The sequence below is a fragment of the Podarcis liolepis genome (assembly GCF_965112155.1).
Source record: "Podarcis liolepis genome assembly, chromosome: 16".
Lineage (NCBI taxonomy): Eukaryota > Metazoa > Chordata > Lepidosauria > Squamata > Lacertidae > Podarcis > Podarcis liolepis.
The window spans coordinates 30617919-30636720 of NC_139567.1; the positions used below are offsets into that span (position 1 = coordinate 30617919).

General features: G+C 45.9%; 1 protein-coding gene across 1 annotated transcript in view; it reads right to left on the reverse strand.

The window, feature by feature from the left end:
• Window positions 1-16849, reverse strand: part of GUSB (glucuronidase beta) — a 19087-nt gene extending 2238 nt beyond the window's left edge. Inside the window, exons 1-11 of the mRNA XM_083479293.1 lie at window positions 16581-16849; window positions 10899-11087; window positions 10005-10186; window positions 9041-9183; window positions 8103-8290; window positions 6893-7045; window positions 5539-5717; window positions 3962-4108; window positions 2613-2697; window positions 1646-1822; window positions 228-363 (exon numbers count right to left, since the gene is read on the reverse strand). Of these exons, the coding sequence (XP_083335419.1) occupies window positions 228-363; window positions 1646-1822; window positions 2613-2697; window positions 3962-4108; window positions 5539-5717; window positions 6893-7045; window positions 8103-8290; window positions 9041-9183; window positions 10005-10186; window positions 10899-11087; window positions 16581-16787 (1786 nt within the window). The 5' untranslated portion in view covers window positions 16788-16849. The remainder of the gene's footprint in view (window positions 1-227; window positions 364-1645; window positions 1823-2612; window positions 2698-3961; window positions 4109-5538; window positions 5718-6892; window positions 7046-8102; window positions 8291-9040; window positions 9184-10004; window positions 10187-10898; window positions 11088-16580) is intronic.
• Window positions 16850-18802: the final 1953 nt, after the last annotated feature.

Consider the following 18802-nt stretch of genomic DNA (forward strand, 5'->3'; position numbering starts at 1 on the left):
GAACCATAGGGGGTCAGGCCGGTGTAGAGGGAGAGAAGGGGTTGGCTAGATGTGAGTGAAGGAGGTTTGGGAAAGCGATAGATGGAGTTAGCAAGGCAAAGTGAACAAGGGCAGCACCCCCTAGTATTAAATTTATGAGTTGCTTCCCAACGGCAGAGTCCTAAAGAAACTTGGGAGTGGAAGACTTTCGCAGAGGACACGGCAACTTCAACCTGAGACGCCAGTACCTTGGTTTGTCATGAAGTCGGCAAAATTCCAGATGAGTTCTCCAATCACATAGTCCTTCCTCTTTTGGTCTAGGACAGCATGATACTCCTTCAGCACAGCTGCCTGGTATTCCTCAGAGAACATGAGAGGCGGGTCCTGTGGGAATAGGGAAAGGAGAGGCCTCTCAAGCGAGATGAACAGGAAGGAAGAGCCCTTATGTGCATGGAACCAGTGCAGGCTGTGCAATGAATGAGAGCAGCCATCCAATATTTGGGTCACTGTCGTGCGGAAGGTGGAACACTTTTGTTCTCTGTTGCTTTAGAGGGGTGGGAGACCTTTGGCCTGTTGTGGGCCTCAGATTGGCCTGCAAGACCACTTTCCCCAAGCAACGCCCACCTATCGATCAACTGATGCGGAGGCGAGGTTCAGTCCTGCTGGGTGCTGTCTCTCCACCATGTTCCCTGTGGGGGAACACCCTGACAAAGTGGAACTCTGCATAGAGCAGGATTGAACCCTCCACTCATCACCTGATAATAAAATTATTATTTGTACCTCGCCCAGCTGACTGGGTTGCCCCGGCCACTCTGAGCAGCTTCCAGCAGATAAAAAAACATAATTAAACATTAAAAACTTGCCTATACAGAGCTGCCTTCAGATGTCTTCTAAAGGTTGTACAGTAACTTATCTCATGATAAGTGGAGAGCCCAGTCCTGCTGGGTGCAATTTCACCAGGGTGTTCTGGGGTTGGGGGTGGAGTGCTGCTGGCAAAGCAGACCCCTACCCCCACCTCCCCATGGGTCAATTTCAGATGACTGGCAGTGGGGAAGGACCCAGCTTTCAAACTTGGCCCATGAATCAAAAAAGATTGGGCCAAAATTTCCCACGGCTGATCTAGAGGACAGGACTTTTTGTTTGTTTGACTTTTAAACCACCCTTCGTCTAAGCAGGATTCCAAAATCCTAATTAAAATGCCACCTTTATTTGCTTATTTTTACTTTGATATCCCACCCTTCCTCTAAGGAACTCAAGGTGGCATACATAGTTCACCCTCTTCCCATTTCATCCTCACAGCATCCTTGTGAATAGGTCAGGCTCACAGACTGTGACTGGCCCAAGGCCACCCATTGGGCTTCCTGGCCAAGTGAGGTCTTTGTCCAACACTACAACACACTGGCTTAGCTAGGTATCTGTGAATGTGCACCAAGGAGGGAAGAGGCCTGAAGAGTTTGTGATGGACTAGAAACTTGCTTAAAGGCATAGGCTACTACTGTACCAGTATTGGATCAAAGCCCAAAATATATATTGAGCATTATGAGCACCCACAGATCAGCAACAAGCAGCTGCTCAGTACAGTTTTCCTCTCAGACGTCTGCCATTCTTCTTTGGAAAGAAATGTTTTCTGCCTACTGGCGAATGGCCTCAGAAGAGCCGGACTCACCATGTGGAGGCCAGCGATGGCATCTGCTCCGTACTCGCTCTGGATAATGGGCTTCTGGTGAGTTTGGTACCAGTTCTCAAACTGAGAGTTCAACTGCAGGCGGATGACCTCCAGGTGTCCAGGGTCGTGGTACCAGGAGAAGTAGCTATTTACGCAGATGACGTCCACGTAAGGGGCCTGCAGAAATTTCAATTTTGTTTTTAGCTGATTTTGAGGCATGTTCCCTAGACGGCAAGCGCTCTCTCTCTCTCTCTGTGCCCCCTTTCCCCCATCCCTAAACATAATGGGGGAAAGAGAAGGGTGCAAGCAACTCATTCTTGCATAAGCTTCATAGAATTGTAGAGTTGGAAGGGACCACGACAATGGACAAGACCTGTATCCAGGTGGAATCAAGGTCTCACCTAATTATCCCTGAACTAGATGATGCTTTGAGCCCCTTCTGACTCTATGAGGACTTGGGGTCGGAGATTCCCCACCGCTTGGCCTGGATATTCCATGCTGAGCATCTTATGAAATATTGGCATAAAGAAAGTGTTCTTTTTTGGAAGGACAGAAAGCCAGCCTTAAAGGTAAAGGGACCCCTGACCATTAGGTCCAGTCATGGCCGACTCTGGGGTTGTGGTGCTCATCTCACTTTGTTGGCCAAGGGAGCCGGCGTACAGCTTCCGGGTCATGTGGCCAGCATGACTAAGCTGCTTCTGGCAAACCAGAGCAGTGCATGGAAACGCCATTTACCTTTCCGCTGGAGCGGTACCTATTTATCTACTTGCACTTTGACGTGCTTTCAAACTGCTAGGTTGGCAGGAGCAGGGACCAAGCAACAGGAGCTCACCCCGTCGCGGGGATTCGAACTGCCAACCTTCTGATCGGCAAGTCCTAGGCTCTGTATTTTAACCCACAGCGCCATCTGCGTTCCAGCCTTAAATAACATTAAATAAGCAACAGAGACAAAAGGGATGGTGCTTACTCCAAGATCTAGAGCGTAATTGGTGTTTGTGATGAACGTGACTGGGCGCGTGGGGTCCGTGGCTTTGGTGTGAGCAATCACCGTCCTGCGTGCAAAGGGTGAAAAACAGACAAAACCACAACTGTTTCTCGCTGTGCAGAATTAATTCATCCACATGTGATTCCACCCTCCTGCACCTCTGAGGCTCTGCATGGCAACCTGGACGGAAGGTTAGTTTGCGTTACAAATTATTAGTTAGACTTGAGAACATAGGAAGAGCCTGCTGGATCAGGCCAGGGTCCCATCTCGTCCACCATCTTGTTCTCACAGTGGCCAACCAGATGCCCTTAATGAGAAACTGCTAAGCGAGATTAGAGCACAAGAACCCTCTCCCCTCCAGTGGTTTCTAGCAACGGGAATTCAGACCCATTACTGCCAGCGACTGTGGAGGCAGAGCATGGCCTTTGCAGCTAGCAGCCATGGATGAATTTGTCTCATCCTCTTTTAAAGCCCTCCAAGTTGGTGGCCATCCCTGCCTCCTGTGGGAGGGAGTTCCATAGCTTAACTCTGTGCTGAAAGGACTTTCTTCTATCTGTCCTGAATCCTCTTAACATTCAGCTTCCTTGGCTGTCCATAAGTGCTACTGTTCTGAGGGAGGGAGAAAAACTTTTCTCTATCCGCTTTCTCCATGCCGTGTGTAATTTTCTAAACTCCTCTCATGTCGCCTCTGACCTACCTTTTCTCTAAACTAAAAACTAAACTAAACTAAACTAAACTAAAAAGTCCCAAACACTGCAACCTTTCCTCATAGCGGGTGTCCCTCCATCCTCTCTGTTAAACACTTGGTACCTGTGGGTCTCCAAGCATTTAACAATACTGTTAAACACAGAGACATATGTATAACATCTATTTATTTAACGTTTGAGGTACCGTTTGATTGTAAAAAACAACAACAAAACAATTCCCTAAGTTGTTTACTAAAAGAAACATTCTAATTAATTGATAAACAGTTAAAAACTTTGAAAAGGTGATCAAGAGTAGCTAAGAAGGAATACAACATGCCTAACTTATACAGGTCTGAGGAGGCGTTTTCTCTAGATAAATAAATTTCTCTAGATAAATAATGTTTTAATTGGGGAGCAAAAAGCACAGCAAAGGTGCCTGCCTGGTGTCAAACATCCCCTCAGGTCTATTAAAACCTGGCTGAGGGAAGCGAGAAGTCTTTACCTGGCGCCAAAAGTAAGTCAACAAAGGTGCCTTTGCTGGGCACCTTTATGTGATACTTTATGTGATGCTTGAGTTCACTTTGGGCAGGCTGAGTGCCAGGGTACAGACTTCACAGCACAGTTTTGTGTGTGGCAGATACTCACTTGAAGTAGTAGCCGGCTGGGGGCAGCCAAGAGGCCGGCTCATTGGCCACAGACCACATCACGACTGAGGGGCGGTTCTTGTCCCGGCGAATCAGCTCCTCCATCACGATGAGGTGGTGCTGGAGGCTTTTATTACCAAAGTTCATGCTTAAATGGAGAGAAGCAAAAAGGGGGGACAAGGGGTCCATCATCAAGCACACTTTTTGCCTCTTTTATAATAATCATAATCATATTTTATTTGTATCCCACCCTTCCTGGCCGAAACCAGGCTCAGGGCAGCTAACATCAAATATATAACATTGGTATAAAATCAATGGTAATTAAATTACCTCCTAAAAACAAGTCAGGATCAAATTTAAATCCAATTAGATGGTTTTCCGCAGGATTAGGGTTGGGAACAGTAAATGCTCATCAGGCCCAACTGTTTACGCTGTTCTAATATGGGCCTGTGAGAATTGCTGGGAGGCCTCTTTCATACTAGTTCTTATACAAAAACAGAAGGGGAGTCAGGCTGAGCCCTGACCAAAGGCCTGGCAGAACAGCTCCATCTTGCAGGCCCTGCAGAAAGATGTCAAATCCCACAGGGCCCTCATCTCTTGTGGCAGAGCGTTCCACCAGGCCCTGGTCGAAGCCAGCCTAATCTCCCTGAGGCCCGGGATCTCCAAGATGTTATTATTTGCAGACCGTAAGGTCCTCCGTGGAGCATACCAGGAGAGAGATCTGAAAGGAGCAACCCAGCAGTAAATCACACCATGCAAGTTGGAGTTAACTCTTCATTAGCGGAAGCAGAATCTGTACAGGAGTGTCAGGCCTAATGAGCACAGCAACTCATCTCTAGTAGGTCTTGCCTCATGGATTGAAAGTCCCTGCCTCCCCACAGCTGCCTAAGTCCCCCCTTCTCCAGGGTTTTCCCCAAGCAGTCGGAGACTGCGCCTGCACATTGCCCATCTCTCCACCACCCTCTTTGTACCTCTCTTGGTTCTAGACCAGGAGGGAGAGGAGCTGGTCACAGCAGGAGGGGGAGACACCTGTGACTCCTCTCTGCCTCTTGGCCTCCCTCCTCTCTCGCTTCAGCTTCTGCCTCTGAGTCTGGACTTCTCTCTGCCACAGACTCTCCCTGCTCACTAAACCCTGTTGCCTCTTCAGCTTCTGACACCACCTCTTTCCCTCTGACCACTCGTCACCATCCCACCACCACTCCCCTGACTCTGAGCCTTCTTCCCTTAGGGGTTCCCCAGCTGGTTCCTCCTATCATTCCTCTGCATCCAACCAGTCCATGGCATTCTCACATGCTCCTTCCTCACCTCATGCGCAGCCAAATTATTCTGGTTTTCCTCCTCAGCCTCCTGCCTACTAAGGCCCTTACCATAGTTCCCTAAGTACACCTGCTCCCATTCAACCTCTCGGCTCAGAGCATCCAAGCCAATGGGAGCCTCGGATCCATCGGGCAGCCCCGCCCCTTTGTGACGTGAGGCCAGCTCAGCCAATCATTCCCAAACACTTCACCACCACTTCATTACCTCAGTGCATCACTCTATAAATCGCTGGGGAGCTCGGAGAAATCGCCGCTCGCTCACCTGTCCTTCATGCCCACGGCTGGAGACTCATCGATTACCACAATGCCGTAGGCGTCACAAAGCTCCATGATCTCCTCAGCGTAGGGGTAGTGGCTGGTACGGAAGGAATTGGCGCCCAGCCACTGCAGGAGGTTGAAGTCCTTCATGATGAGGGGCCAGTCCAGCCCTTTGCCACGGATCTGCCGCAGGGAACAAACCCGGGGAAACGGGAGAGGCTACAAGTTAGAAGAGCAATGGTCCTTCGCCAACATCAGGCTCCCAGCTGAGCTGCCACTGAGTGATGGTCCTCCTCCTCCAAGATTAAAGCAAGTTTCTAGTCCTTTGGGTCTGAAGGGTTGATTTGATGTGGGAAACTGTCTCATGCAGAGCCAGACCGTTGGGCCACCTAGCTCGGAACCATCTAGACCAGGGGTTGTCAACCTGGTCCCTACCGCCCACTAGTGGGCGTTTCAGGATTCTAGGTGGGCAGTAGGGGGTTCTAGGGCACAGCTGAATCCTCCTTCCATCGAGCACTGGTGGGCGGTAAGGAAATTTTACCATCAAGAAAGATGCATTAGTGGGCGGTAGGTGTGAAAAGGTTGACTACCCCTGATCTAGACCATAGGTTCCCAAACTGGGCGGTACCACTCCATGGCAGGGTGGGAATAGCCAGGGGGGAACTAAGAGGCAAGGGGGCAGCAGGGGAGGCACTAGAGATGGGCCCCTCTGAGTGTATTGATCTCTTATTACGGCTGACCATGCTAGAGACTACAGCAAAGCACTTTCCTCACTTTGTATTTAAAGTTTTGCCATTCTTATCGCTTCCCAAGCTATTTCCTTGGGCCATGTTTGTATGTATTTACAATGCTGAGTTCTCACAAGATAGCCAAGCTGTTGATTTTCTTATAAATTAGATACAGCACATCTGTGACAGGTCCATGTTTGGTAAGTGATTACAAATAAATATTTTGTGCTATAAACTTACTAGTTAAGAATGTGTAAAAATATTTTTCCTACAGTATCAGGTATCATGGGATCATCGGTTTTCTTGAATTAATTAAACTAAATAGCTTTTAACTGGGCTTTGATGAATGAATGCTCAATTAACCATTACCATTTCGAATTTTATAGTGTTATTAGCTTCCTTAGTGGGTCATGGAAACCACAGTTCTGAATGATGCTTTTTATAGGGTGGGGGACACTGGGGGTGAGCTTATGGAACCGGGGGAGGGGCCAAAAAGTTTGGGAACCACTGATCTAAACCCAGGTTAAGATGTTTCTGGGTGAGGCCCATCCTGCTTCTTAACCCAGCCCCCCAGCCCATCACCGGTGCTCAGCAATAAGAGATCCGCAAACAAGGCGCCACTCAACTCACATCTGAGTCTTCGTGCTTGTTGACCCCGTGGAAGTAGAACGGTTTCCCGTTGATTAGGAACTTGTTGCGGGTGACCTGCACAGTCCGGATGCCTACCGGCTGCGTGTAAGTGTCTTCGGAGACCGTGCCGTTCACCTCGGCAGAAAGCGTGATCTGTGGTCCGAAAAGCCCCCCTTTTTGTGTCAGCTGTCGGAGCACACAAGCCCACACCCCAACAATCACCAGCCCCCTGAATCTGAGATGTAGCATCCGGGGAAGGAGAAATTTCTATGCTGTGCCAAGGTAACCCGTAATCTGCACCCTGCATAATTTGCAGGGAATTTGCTAGACTTGAACCCAAGGCCTCGTTCTCCAACCTAGGAGTAGGCAAAAATGTGCTGCAAGGGTCAGATGCGGTAGCGGGTGGGCAGCCGGGACCACACCCCTTCTGCCCTCTGTGTGTTGCCCTGCACAAAACAACTGCCCCACAAAACTGGCAGAGTTTTTCGCTGGAGGGCTCCCACAAGGGCTGTGGATGGGAAGGATCATAGGAAGTCAGATTGTTAGTCCACCGAGCTGAGCATTGTCTACTCTGGCTGGCAGCGGTTCTCCAGAGTTTCGGGCAGCCCTACCTGGAGCTGCCACTGGGGATCAAACCTGTTCTACTGCTGAGCTACAGCACTTCCCTAGAATTTGAGTAAAGCGGGCAGGGAGGGACGCAGAGATTTATAAAAGTGGTTTTAAGCAACGCCAGAGGTACAGACAGATTCCCCAATTCCCTTCTCACTGGACTCAAACCGTGCTTTAAACTGCCATTGCTCCCTCTCCTCAGTGTCTCCCCTTGCTCACTCAAATCTCTGCCATGGTTTAAGACCACCGCTTTCCCCCTCTCAGTTTCCTTCCACTCCTGCTTTATTCAAACCTCTGCTGAGGTTTAAAGCCAGTTTCCTGTGTGTCCCTCCATCCCTTCTTTTCCTGTTGGCAGAGCAAGGCAGGAGCCCGTCCTTGGATTGCTCTTAACCACTGGACATCCTGCACAGCTGCCTTCTGGATTTTCAAGTCAGCATCCTTCCCTACTCAACTAAGCCCTGAGCAGGGGCCAGAACATTAGTTTTCCACTGGGGGACCATGCAGATCTGAGGATCCTGGACAGGAACCACATGCAAGATCTTTGCCTTTGTTTCTCTCCCTCCCTCCCCTCAGGATTGAGTCCAAATAAGGCTTAGGTTACCTTTAGGTAGTAAAGGTATCCAGGACGTTCATGCATCAGGTATGGCCACCAGAGTAGAGGGTTCACCACTTTCATCTCGCCAGCGGACCCGTTTCCAGTTGCCACAGTGACGCCATCTTGGTCACGCAGTGTCAGGGTCAAGGAGTAACGGGGGCTGCCCCGGACTGAAACCAAATACTGCACCAAGCCTGTCCCAGCAGAAGCAAAATAGGTGAGTTGGCGAAGACAGTGGGCTACAAATCAGAACCGCTCCATTTCGGATCCCACGGCTACCACCAACTGAATCCCTTAAGCATCCTAAGGTAGGCCATTTTCTCAGCCGCTGCTCCCACAACAGTTTGGGGAAAGCAACCCCAGCCTACCTCACAAAGTTGTTGTGAAGACTGTGGGATAAACGGCTTTGAAGAGAGAGAATTGGGGCCATCGCTTGGTTAAATAAACTTTAGCCTGTGGGGTTTGGATTTGATATCCCGCTTTATCACTACCCGAAGGAGTCTCAAAGCGGCTAACAATCTCCTTTCCCTTCCTCCCCCACAACAAACACCCTGTGAGGTGAGTGGGGCTGAGAGACTTCAGAGAAGTGTGACTGGCCCAAGGTCACCCAGCAGCTGCATGTGGTGGAGCGGAGACACGAACCCGGTTCCCCAGATTACGAGTCCACCGCTCTTAACCACTACACCACACTGGCTCTCCATTTGTGCCATTTGGTGGCTAAAACAATCGTTCGTAGACTTCCTGAGGTTGTAAATGGTGTGAAGATGTCACAGCGAGAATATTCAAAGGTGGTCACTTTGATAAGTGAAATCATTAACAGGTTTCCAGCCACAAACAGCTTGTTCCCACAAAAAGCTTTTCCTCCATAGATACTGCAGGATCGTCATCCCCGCCCCCCTCCAACTTTCCAAATGCTGTTTAGCTCTGGCACTTCAGATACCTACCGACGTTTCCCATCACGTCTGTGGTCACGGTGATGTCATCAATGTAGGCCAAGGGGGTGGTGTACAGCAGGACAGGTCGGTGGATCCCAGCGTAGTTGAAGAAGTCAAAATGTATGTCTTGAACAAAATAGCCTTTGGGGTACCTGGATCAAGGGGGAAGGGTTCAGGAAGAGAGTGAGGGGGGTAGGAAATCCCCACCCTTGGAAACTGAGGGTTGAAAGGCATGATGGAAACAACTAGGTCTGATTCACTGAACACCTGAGGTTCCACGTATTTACGCTGAAATGATAAGTTCTTATCTGGAGGTTGTTTCCTGCAGTCTTGCATAAAATATGGATGTTACCATTTTATTTTAAGTGGATCAGGGAATAGAATTATAGATGTGCTTCTACCGGTTCTCTGCAAATTTTGCTGTTGATTCGTCATCAAAAACTCTTTGAATATTCAGCGAGTCACAATATTTGATTTTGCTATTATGTACCCAATAATACCCAGTTTCAACAGCTGATGTATGGAAGGTTTTGATAATTGGTCTGTAACGTTAAGAGTTGAAAGACAGCTGACATGTGACAACACATGAAAGTTTGACAGCTGAAGAGACTTCACAATGGACAGAGAGCAAACCAATAAGAAATGCCAACATGCCTAAACCACTTGGTAAAGTTGCGGCACCTGGGATTAAATTCCACAAAATTACAAAATCTGACTGAGGGAAACTGGATTGATTGTTCTTCCTGCAAATAATATGCTTAATCCTTTTTTTAAGGGGGGAGAAGGGAAAACCCAAGAAAACACCCAAGATTATGTGCAAGATGAAAGCCTCTTCCCTACACCAGTGGACCACAATGGAATAAAAGCAGGCAAAACGCATTTCAGAGCGACTTCCTTCACCTGTTCTAGACAGAACGTCCCAGAATCTTTGGCTAGAGGGTTGCTGGGTTCCTCAGTGAGGCCTTCAACTCACATAGACTCGTTCTCCATATAATGGATGGTCCCCGGAGGCAGCGTGTGGGGAGTCAGGGTGTTGTTGACAGCAATGGTGATTCGGCAAGGCTCTCCTGGAGAATCGCGGAGGAACTGGTTGATCTCGGCTTCAAAGGGGAGGTGTCCGCCCTCGTGCTCAGTCACCTGGACCCCGTTCACCCACTACAACAAAAGAAAACAGGGTGTCTAGGTGCAAAGACTCCAAACAAACAATGGGGCCTCAAGGGAGGCATGCAGGTCACATGACTTGGAGCAGCGGGAAAGCTGTGGCTGGACTACAACTCCCAGCATCCCTTGCTATTGGTCATCAATACCCAGAGGGCCACAGGCTCCTCATTCACATGTAATAACTCCTGAACTTGAGATGCAGTGGTGGTGCAGTGGTTAGAGTGTCAGACTAGGACCTGGGTTCAAATCCTCACTCGGCCAAGAAGCTCACTGGGTGTGTCTGGGGGGGGGTGATAGACTCGTAATCTGGGGAACCGGGTTCGCTTCCCCGCTCCTCCACATGCAGCTGCTGGGTGACCTTGGGCCAGTCACACTTCTCTGAAGTCTCTCAGCCCCACTCACCTCACAGAGTGTTTGTTGTGGGGGGAGGAAGGGAAAGGAGAATGTGAGCCGCTTTGAGACTCCCTAGGGTAGTGATAAAGCGGGATATCAAATCCAAACTCCTCCTCTTCTTCTCTCAGCCTATCCTACCTCACAGAGTTGGTTTTGGGAATTAAATGAGGAAGAGAGAGAACCATACATTCCACCTTGGGTTATTGGAGAAGTGTGCAGGACATAAATGCAGAAAATTTTTAAAATGCAATGATTCCAGAAACCAGACAGGCTTCCATGGGGAGCTGCACTGCCCAGGGAGCCCCATACTCACCACGATCGAGTAGTAGTTTGCACTGCCAACCCGGAGCACCACTCGTGTCCCAGGATCTCTCAGGAGCCAGCGGGCTGGCGGGAACACCTCCTTCTCGTACCAAACCCAGCCGATGTACTCACGCAGCTTTGGATCTTGCGTGATCTCGTTGAAGCTGGCGGGGACTGGCATGTCAATCACTGGCCCAGACTGAAAGAGACGAGGAAGGAATGCTGGGCATACAGGGCAGAGATGTTCTCCCATGCAGGCCTGGACTTTGGTCCAGACACAGCAGCTCTGGGTTCACCCACTGAAAACATGTTGAAAAGGTTGCACTGGCTGCCAATTTGCTACGGGACAAGATTCAGGGTTTTACGGCTGGGGCATGCAGTGCTATACCAGGGGCATGATTCTTCTGGGTTTTATTACGGTTTTATGACCTGTATTCCATTTTGTGATTCTTTCTACATAGCACTCGTATATTCTCCAAAACTAGAGCAGTTTGTACATTCTGACAAACAAGCAAACTCCAGCAAACTTTTATCTAGGTTGTCAACATATTTTGTTCTGCTCTTCTGCTTTCAGAAATCTGCCTGATGCAGAGCAACTTAGCAAGTTATGATTTTTTTCTGGATAGCTCAGTTGGTTAGAGCATGGTAATGCCAAGGTTGCAAGTTCAATCCCCGTATGGGAGAGCTGCACATTCCTGCACTGCAGCAGATTGGACTAGATTAGAATGATCCTCGGGGTCCCTTCCAACTATACGATTCTGTGACCTGTTAAATCATGTCTTGGCCTCAGGCTATTCCATTTAAAGTACAGGATCAGTTTGGAAGATTAAATGTGGCATTTGCACCCAGAAGCCAGTAGAGGGCACTAATGTACAGGCACTGTTTTCCATTCATTGAAGCTACAAAGAGCTCACTTGCACAAGCAATCCACTACAGTGGTGCCTCGCAAGACGAAATTAATTCGTTCTGCGAGTTTTTTCATCTAGCGAGTTTTTTCGTCTAGCGAATTTTTCGTCTTGCGAAGCACAGTGTCGGAAAAGATTTGGAAAAGCTTCAAAAATCACCAAAAACCTCACCGCGTTCTATGAGTTGCTCCTCGAAGTCAAGTCGCAACTGTATTAACGGTGTTAAGAAAAAGGAGTCGGCTAATAAATGTGGGGAAATGTTGGCTTGGCAAATGAAAAAAAGACAAAAATTAAATACAGTTACAAATTTAGAAGTGGAAGGAAGGAACATACAGAACCCCGCTGAGATTAGAAACTGTTTCCAGAGGTACTTTAAACAACTATATACACAAGGACCACAGAAAGAAATTGATTTAGATCAATTTTTGAAAACAAATGGATTACAAAAAATCTCTCAGGAAAATAAATTAATGCTGAACTATAAAATAACTGAACAGAAGATAGAAGGTGCCATTCAGAACATGCAACTAGGCAAATCTCCAGGACCGGATGGACTGACCTCTAAATATTACAGATCCTTAAAAGAATGGTTAGTACAACCTTTGAAGGAAGTCTGTAACGAAATAATGGGTGGGAAAAGGGCACCAGAGTCGTGGAAAGAAGCGTATATTACACTTGTACCAAAAACAGAGACTGAAAAGACGCAGCTCAAGAACTACCGCCCCATATCATTGCTCAATGTGGATTATAAAATCTTTGCAGACATTTTGGCTAAAAGACTTAAAAAAGTCTTAATGGAAGAGATTCATAAAGACCAAGCAGGCTTTCTCCCGGGTAGACATTTGTCTGATAATGTGAGAAATATAATCAACATTCTAGAAAAATTACAAGTGAACATAAATACTAAGGCAGTTTTGATATTTGTGGACGCGGAGAAAGCTTTTGACAACATTTCTTGGAGTTTTATGAAGAAGAACCTACAGGGGATGAGGGTAGGCCAAGGCTTTGAAAACGGTATAAGTGCAATTTATTCAGAACAAAAGGCTAAATTAATTGTAAATAACATGGTGATGGAAGAATTTAAGATAGAAAAAGGGACACGACAAGGTTGCCCAATCTCCCCATTGCTTTTTATATTGGTCCTGGAGGTCCTGCTGAATATGATTAGAAGGGACCAGTTGGTTAAAGGTATACAAGTCGGAGCTAAACATTACAAGTTGAGAGCATTTGCAGATGACTTATTATTGACGTTACAGGAGCCAGAATCTAGTACTAAAAGGGTTTTGGAACTGATTCAAGAATTTGGTCAGGTTGCAGGATTTAAACTGAATAAGTTAAAAACTAAGGTCTTAGAGAAAAATTTAACACCGATTGAGAGAGAGAGGTTTCAGAATGAGACAGGTTTAACAGTGGTTAAGAAAGTGAAATACCTGGGGATTAACATGACAGCAAAAAATGGGAATTTATTTAAAGACAATTACGAAAAATGCTGGCCTGAAGTGAAAAAAGATTTAGAAATTTGGTCAAATTTGAAGCTTTCACTGCTGCGATAAAAATGAATGTATTGCCTAGAATGTTGTTTCTGTTTCAAACATTGCAAATTTTGGACAAAATGGATTGCTTCAAGAAGTGGCAGAGAGATATCTCTAGATTTGTCTGGCAGGGCAAGAAGCCTAGAATAAAATTTAAAATACTAACAGATGCAAAGGAAAGAGGTGGATTTGCCCTGCCAGACCTTAAACTTTATTATGAATCAGCAGCTTTCTGCTGGTTGAAAGAATGGCTGCTTTTGGATTTAGAGGGTTTTAATAATGTATTTGGATGGCATGCATACTTGTGGTATGATAAGGTCAAAGCACATAAAGCATTTAAAAACCATATTGTCAGGAAAGCATTGTTTAATGTTTGGATAAGATATAAGGACCTACTGGAAAACAAAACCCCAAGGTGGCTGTCACCGATGGAAGCGAAAGCTCAGAAAAAGCTCAATATGGAGGTCAAATGGCCAAAATATTGGGAAATTTTGGAACAAGAGGGAGATAGACTGAAATTGCATAGTTTTTAGAAATTAAAAAACAAAGTGCGAGACTGGCTTCATTATTATCAGATAATGGAGGCATACAATTTGGACAAGAAAATTGGCTTCCAGGTGGAAAAATCAAAATTAGAAACAGAACGGCTAGAACCCAAAACTAAGATTTTGTCACAGATGTATAACTTGCTGTTGAAATGGAATACACAGGATGAAACGATGAAATCTGCTATGATTAAATGGACACAAGATGTTGGACATAACATAATGATGGCTGACTGGGAACAGTTATGGACCACAGGTATGAAATTCACGGCATGTAATGCCTTAAGAGAGAATATTATGAAAATGATATACAGGTGGTACATGACACCAGTCAAGCTTGCAAAAATCTATCATTTGCCCGATAATAAATGTTGGAAATGTAAAGAAACTGAAGGTACATTCTTTCACCTTTGGTGGACGTGCCCAAGGATTAAGGCTTTCTGGGAGATGATTTATAATGAAATGAAAAGGGTATTTAAATATACCTTTCTGAAGAAACCAGAGGCCTTTCTCCTGGGCATGGTCGGCCAAATGGTGCCAAAGAAGGACAGAACTTTTTATGTATGCCACAACAGCAGCAAGAATACTTATTGCAAAGTATTGGAAGACACAAGATCTACTCATTCTGGAAGAGTGGCAGATGAAGGTGATGGACTACATGGAATTGGCGGAAATGACTGGCAGAATCCGAGACCAGGGAGAAGAGTCGGTGGAAGAAGATTGGAAGAAATTTAAAGACTATTTACAGAAATATTGCAAAATTAATGAATGTTAGAATGATGTCAGAATGAAGTTAAGTGGTTTAAGCAGCAATGTTATAAAGGTGTATGTAAAAATGGATTGTTAACAGGTGATAATCCAAAGTTATAATATATTATCTTAAAGGACTAAGATAAAAACAAAGAGGGAAAGAAATTGCTGAATTAACTAACTGAATTGGAATACAAAAAAGGGAGATGTGAGGAGGTCAGGGAAACAAGGAAATGAATGTAAGGTATGGAAAGACTGATGTCTTTTTTAAAGTGTTTTTTATCTTTTTTTGTATTTTGTATTTTTTCTTTTATTTTTACTTTTGTCTTTCTTTTTCTTCTTTTTTTTTAATTCATGTAATTCTTTTCTTTGAAACCTTAATAAATATAATTAAAAAAAGAAAAGAAAAAAGAAAAAGGAAACAAACTTGCAAGACGTTTTCGTTTTTCGTCTTGCGAAGCAAGCCCATAGGGAAATTCGTCTTGCGAAGCAGCTCAAAAACTGCAAAACCCTTTCGTCTAGCGAGTTTTTCGTCTTGCGAGGCATTCGTCTTGCGGGGCACCACTGTATTTCCATTTCTATTTTCTTTGGCCTAAATTCTAACGTGTAAACAGTGGAGAACTCCAAACCCAATCTTTGATTTTACTCACCTTTTCTGAAACACACAGTATGACTTTTAAACTGTTGTTAGCAAGTTACTAATGATCATGCACATTCTGCTTTTCCAAAACCTTTCAATTCCAGGTGATTATTCATTCAACTGTGCCAGAGTTTGTTTTTCCCCTCCTCCTTCCCAAAGCCCTTTCCTTTAGCGTTGCATACTTGAGTTTGGAAAACTCAAAGGCACAGACTATCTTAATACTGATATTTGCAAAGTGCTCTTGGAAGACTTTTTCAGCTGAACAGTGAAATAAAACAATGCATTAAATAATACCCTTTCTGTTTCCTGATTCACAGATGCACATGCCTACCTCCTGCTCTTTGGGGAAACAATTATTTCACCAGCTTTGCACGTTGCGCATAGAAATGCTGAGCCACTTCCTGATATTTGAAACTTCTCCTTTCTGTTGGAGCTGAAGGGCAATCAATGACAACTCTTGGCTCTCTCAGCTTCTATCTTTCCAATGAAACTGTTCCAAAGATCCCAGTGCACTGTTCACAAATACAGAAAGAACACATCTACCCAGCGGCTGTGTGCCCAGAAAGCTAAGTCAAACCTCCACATTCAGTCAGTGGCAGTTTACCAGATGTTTGGGGGGACCACAGGGACTGGACATTGCATTCCCCCCCCAAACACCCTCCCCACTTGTTGGCTCCCTCAAAGCATCTGGGCAGCCAGAACCATGGATGTAGCCAGGATTTTTGTTGGGGGGGGGCAGAACCTCAGTTTGCTATGTATTTTTATTTATTTAGGGGGGCAGCTGCTCCTCCCTGCCCCCTCTTGGCTACACCCATGGCAGCCTCTGTGTTGGTTATTTAGATTAACAGGGCTTTTGGCTTGACCCATTAGGGATGCTCAGATGTTGATATCAAACAAGAACTAAAAAGCTAAACCCATTATTCATTATACTCTTTTTGGCGCCTTTTTTGTTTCGGCAAAACCTACCGAAGCATGTAGAATATCGACACACGTTTCAGTTTGGTTTTTCAGCTTATTGTTGATTTTTTTTTTAAGGTTTCCAATGGTTGGTTTTAACTGTTTCTTAAGCTTTAACTGTGGCTCTTGCACTGCAGGGGGTGGCTGACCCTTGGGGTCCCTTCCAGCTCTTCAATTCTACGATTCCACGACAAACTTATTGCTTTCCTTCTTTTCGTAAACTGCTTTGAGGTCGCTGCTTTTGCAATCAAGGGGGACGTAACTTACTTAACAATTTATTTATTTCATAAAATTTATCTCAGCAGCTTTCCAAAAAAAAATCCCGCCTCACCTTGATGGTGCCCGCCTTTTCCGCTCACTCACCTGGGAGAGGGGCTTCTTGTACCAGCCTTCCACAAACCCCGCATCCCTGCGCTCTGACCAGTCTGCCCTGAAGCTCCAGAGGCCTCCCAGCTCCTTCAGCTCCCTGGAGGGAGATTCCCGGGGGTACAGCATCCCTCCATCCAGGGCGGCCCCCGGCTGGCAGCACCCCAGGACCAGGCACAGGGCGCAGAGAAGCAGCACCTTCATGCTGCCAGACAGCCTGACCCGCTCACTGCTGAGGCTGGAGAGGCAGTCGGCTGATCTCCAGCCCAGCTGACTTGTCAGGAGCCAATCCGAGTCTGTATGCTCAGGAGACGCCCACTTCCCGCCATGGGGAGGCAGAGGCAGCCATCTTGCTTGAGGGCACTGCCAGGGCTTTGCTAGAACTGTATTAAGGTTTTCATTTGTCAGAGGGAGTAAAACAGACTGAAAAAAGAGGCATTTGGATGACTTAAAATATTTATTTCCAGGAACTAAGTAGGGTCAGGGAATATCTGTGGCCTTCCTCCCTATGTTGCTGGACTCCAATTCCCATCAACCCCCCCCCCGCGAAAATTAGATGATGGGAGTTGTAGTCCAGCAGCAATTAGAGATTACCAGGTTTGTTTTATTTATTGATTGTATATCCCACCCTTTTCTCCCAAGAAGCACATGGCTCCCCCCCCCCCCATTTAATCCCCACAACAACCCTGTGAGGTAGGTAAGGCTGAGAAGCAGTGAGTGGTCCAAGGTCACCCAGTGAGTTTCATGTGGCTGAGTTGGGATTTGAACCCTAGTCTTCCAGGTTCTCATGCTACTCTCTAACCGCTAGGCAACTTTGCCTCCCTATGGAAAGCTGACTCCACAATAAACCTGTTGATTCTTTTTTCTGCTGTCACTCAAGTTCAGTGATCAGCAGACTGCGGAGTTAAGCAGTTGTTACTTATTTATGCAAACGGTCCATACCAGAATCAACAGCATGGACCGCAAGGTGAGGGCAAAGTCTGTGCCTGTCATGCGTTCTTTATATTTTCCTGCTTTGTGCGTGTTGTCTTTATAAAAGAAGAGAAAATGTGGTGCTTTTCAAGAAGAGAGATACTTTGTGTGTGCTTAAAGACACTCTGCCCTTACATTTTTATGCTTTTATGATATTTATTTATTGACCTTTTATTGTGGCAGTACCTATGCTTTGGAACTCCCTGCCTATTAAACACCAGACAATAGCATTTACTGCACTCTTTTTGTCGACTGCTAAAAAACATTGTTAAGGCAAGCCTACCCAGATATGTAGCGTGTTGACATGTGTTTTAATCTGGTTTTTAGTTTACCACTGATTTTAATCATTAAGATTTTAAATAGCTGCTTTTAAAGTGTTTTTTTCCTGTTAATTTTTTTGTGTTATTATTGTAATCCCATCATTCCCCGGGTGGTGGTACCACCCAATTCTGCTGCAATGCTTTCCTCAGACACCCATCCATTGCAAGTGGCTTGGGGCAGAGACATCTTTTCAGCCTCTTGCTTATATTTTCCTTTGTGAAGCCTCATTTTTTGTTCAATGACCCTGTTATAATAAAGCTTCTGTACTAGGAAGCCGTTCAGGCCTCATTCACAAGTGCACTTTGACAGCTAGACCACTGAGAGAACAATTAAAAACAGGACTAGTGGGGGTCTTTCCGAAGATGGGGGATATCCATAATCTTCCCCCCTTCTCTTGAACTGAAATTTTGTTAGGAATGAATGTGAAGGCCTACATTTTCCTCAGAACACCTTACACCACAGCAGGCTGCCAAACCTCTCCCCTCACATTCACTTGTGAATAAAAAAAAGTGTTTTAAACACTTGTTTAAGTTGCAGTGTGCTGCCACCCACAGCATTTCCCACCCCTCAGCTTCAAACCATAAGGACTAGCAACTTGATTTTCCAGTTTGTTATCAAAGCTTAGATTCTCAGGTGTGGGTGCTTTCCAAAATTCTCCTCAGGATTTACCCTTGGACAAAATGGCTGCCAGCAGCTACCCTCAGTGAAAACTGTACAGGAGCTAACCTGAGTTTATTTTATTCATTAAACCATGAATGTGGTTTTGAGTGTGTGTGAGATTGTGCACCATACACAAATCTACCCTTCTGATAGGGCCCTCAAATTCCTGGCATTCTGACTGCTGAGAGTTAGGAGTCTGGCACAGCAAGAGGGTGTGATGGAAGGAGGATCCGGCTGCCCGCCCTTGTGGGAGAACTTGTTCATTA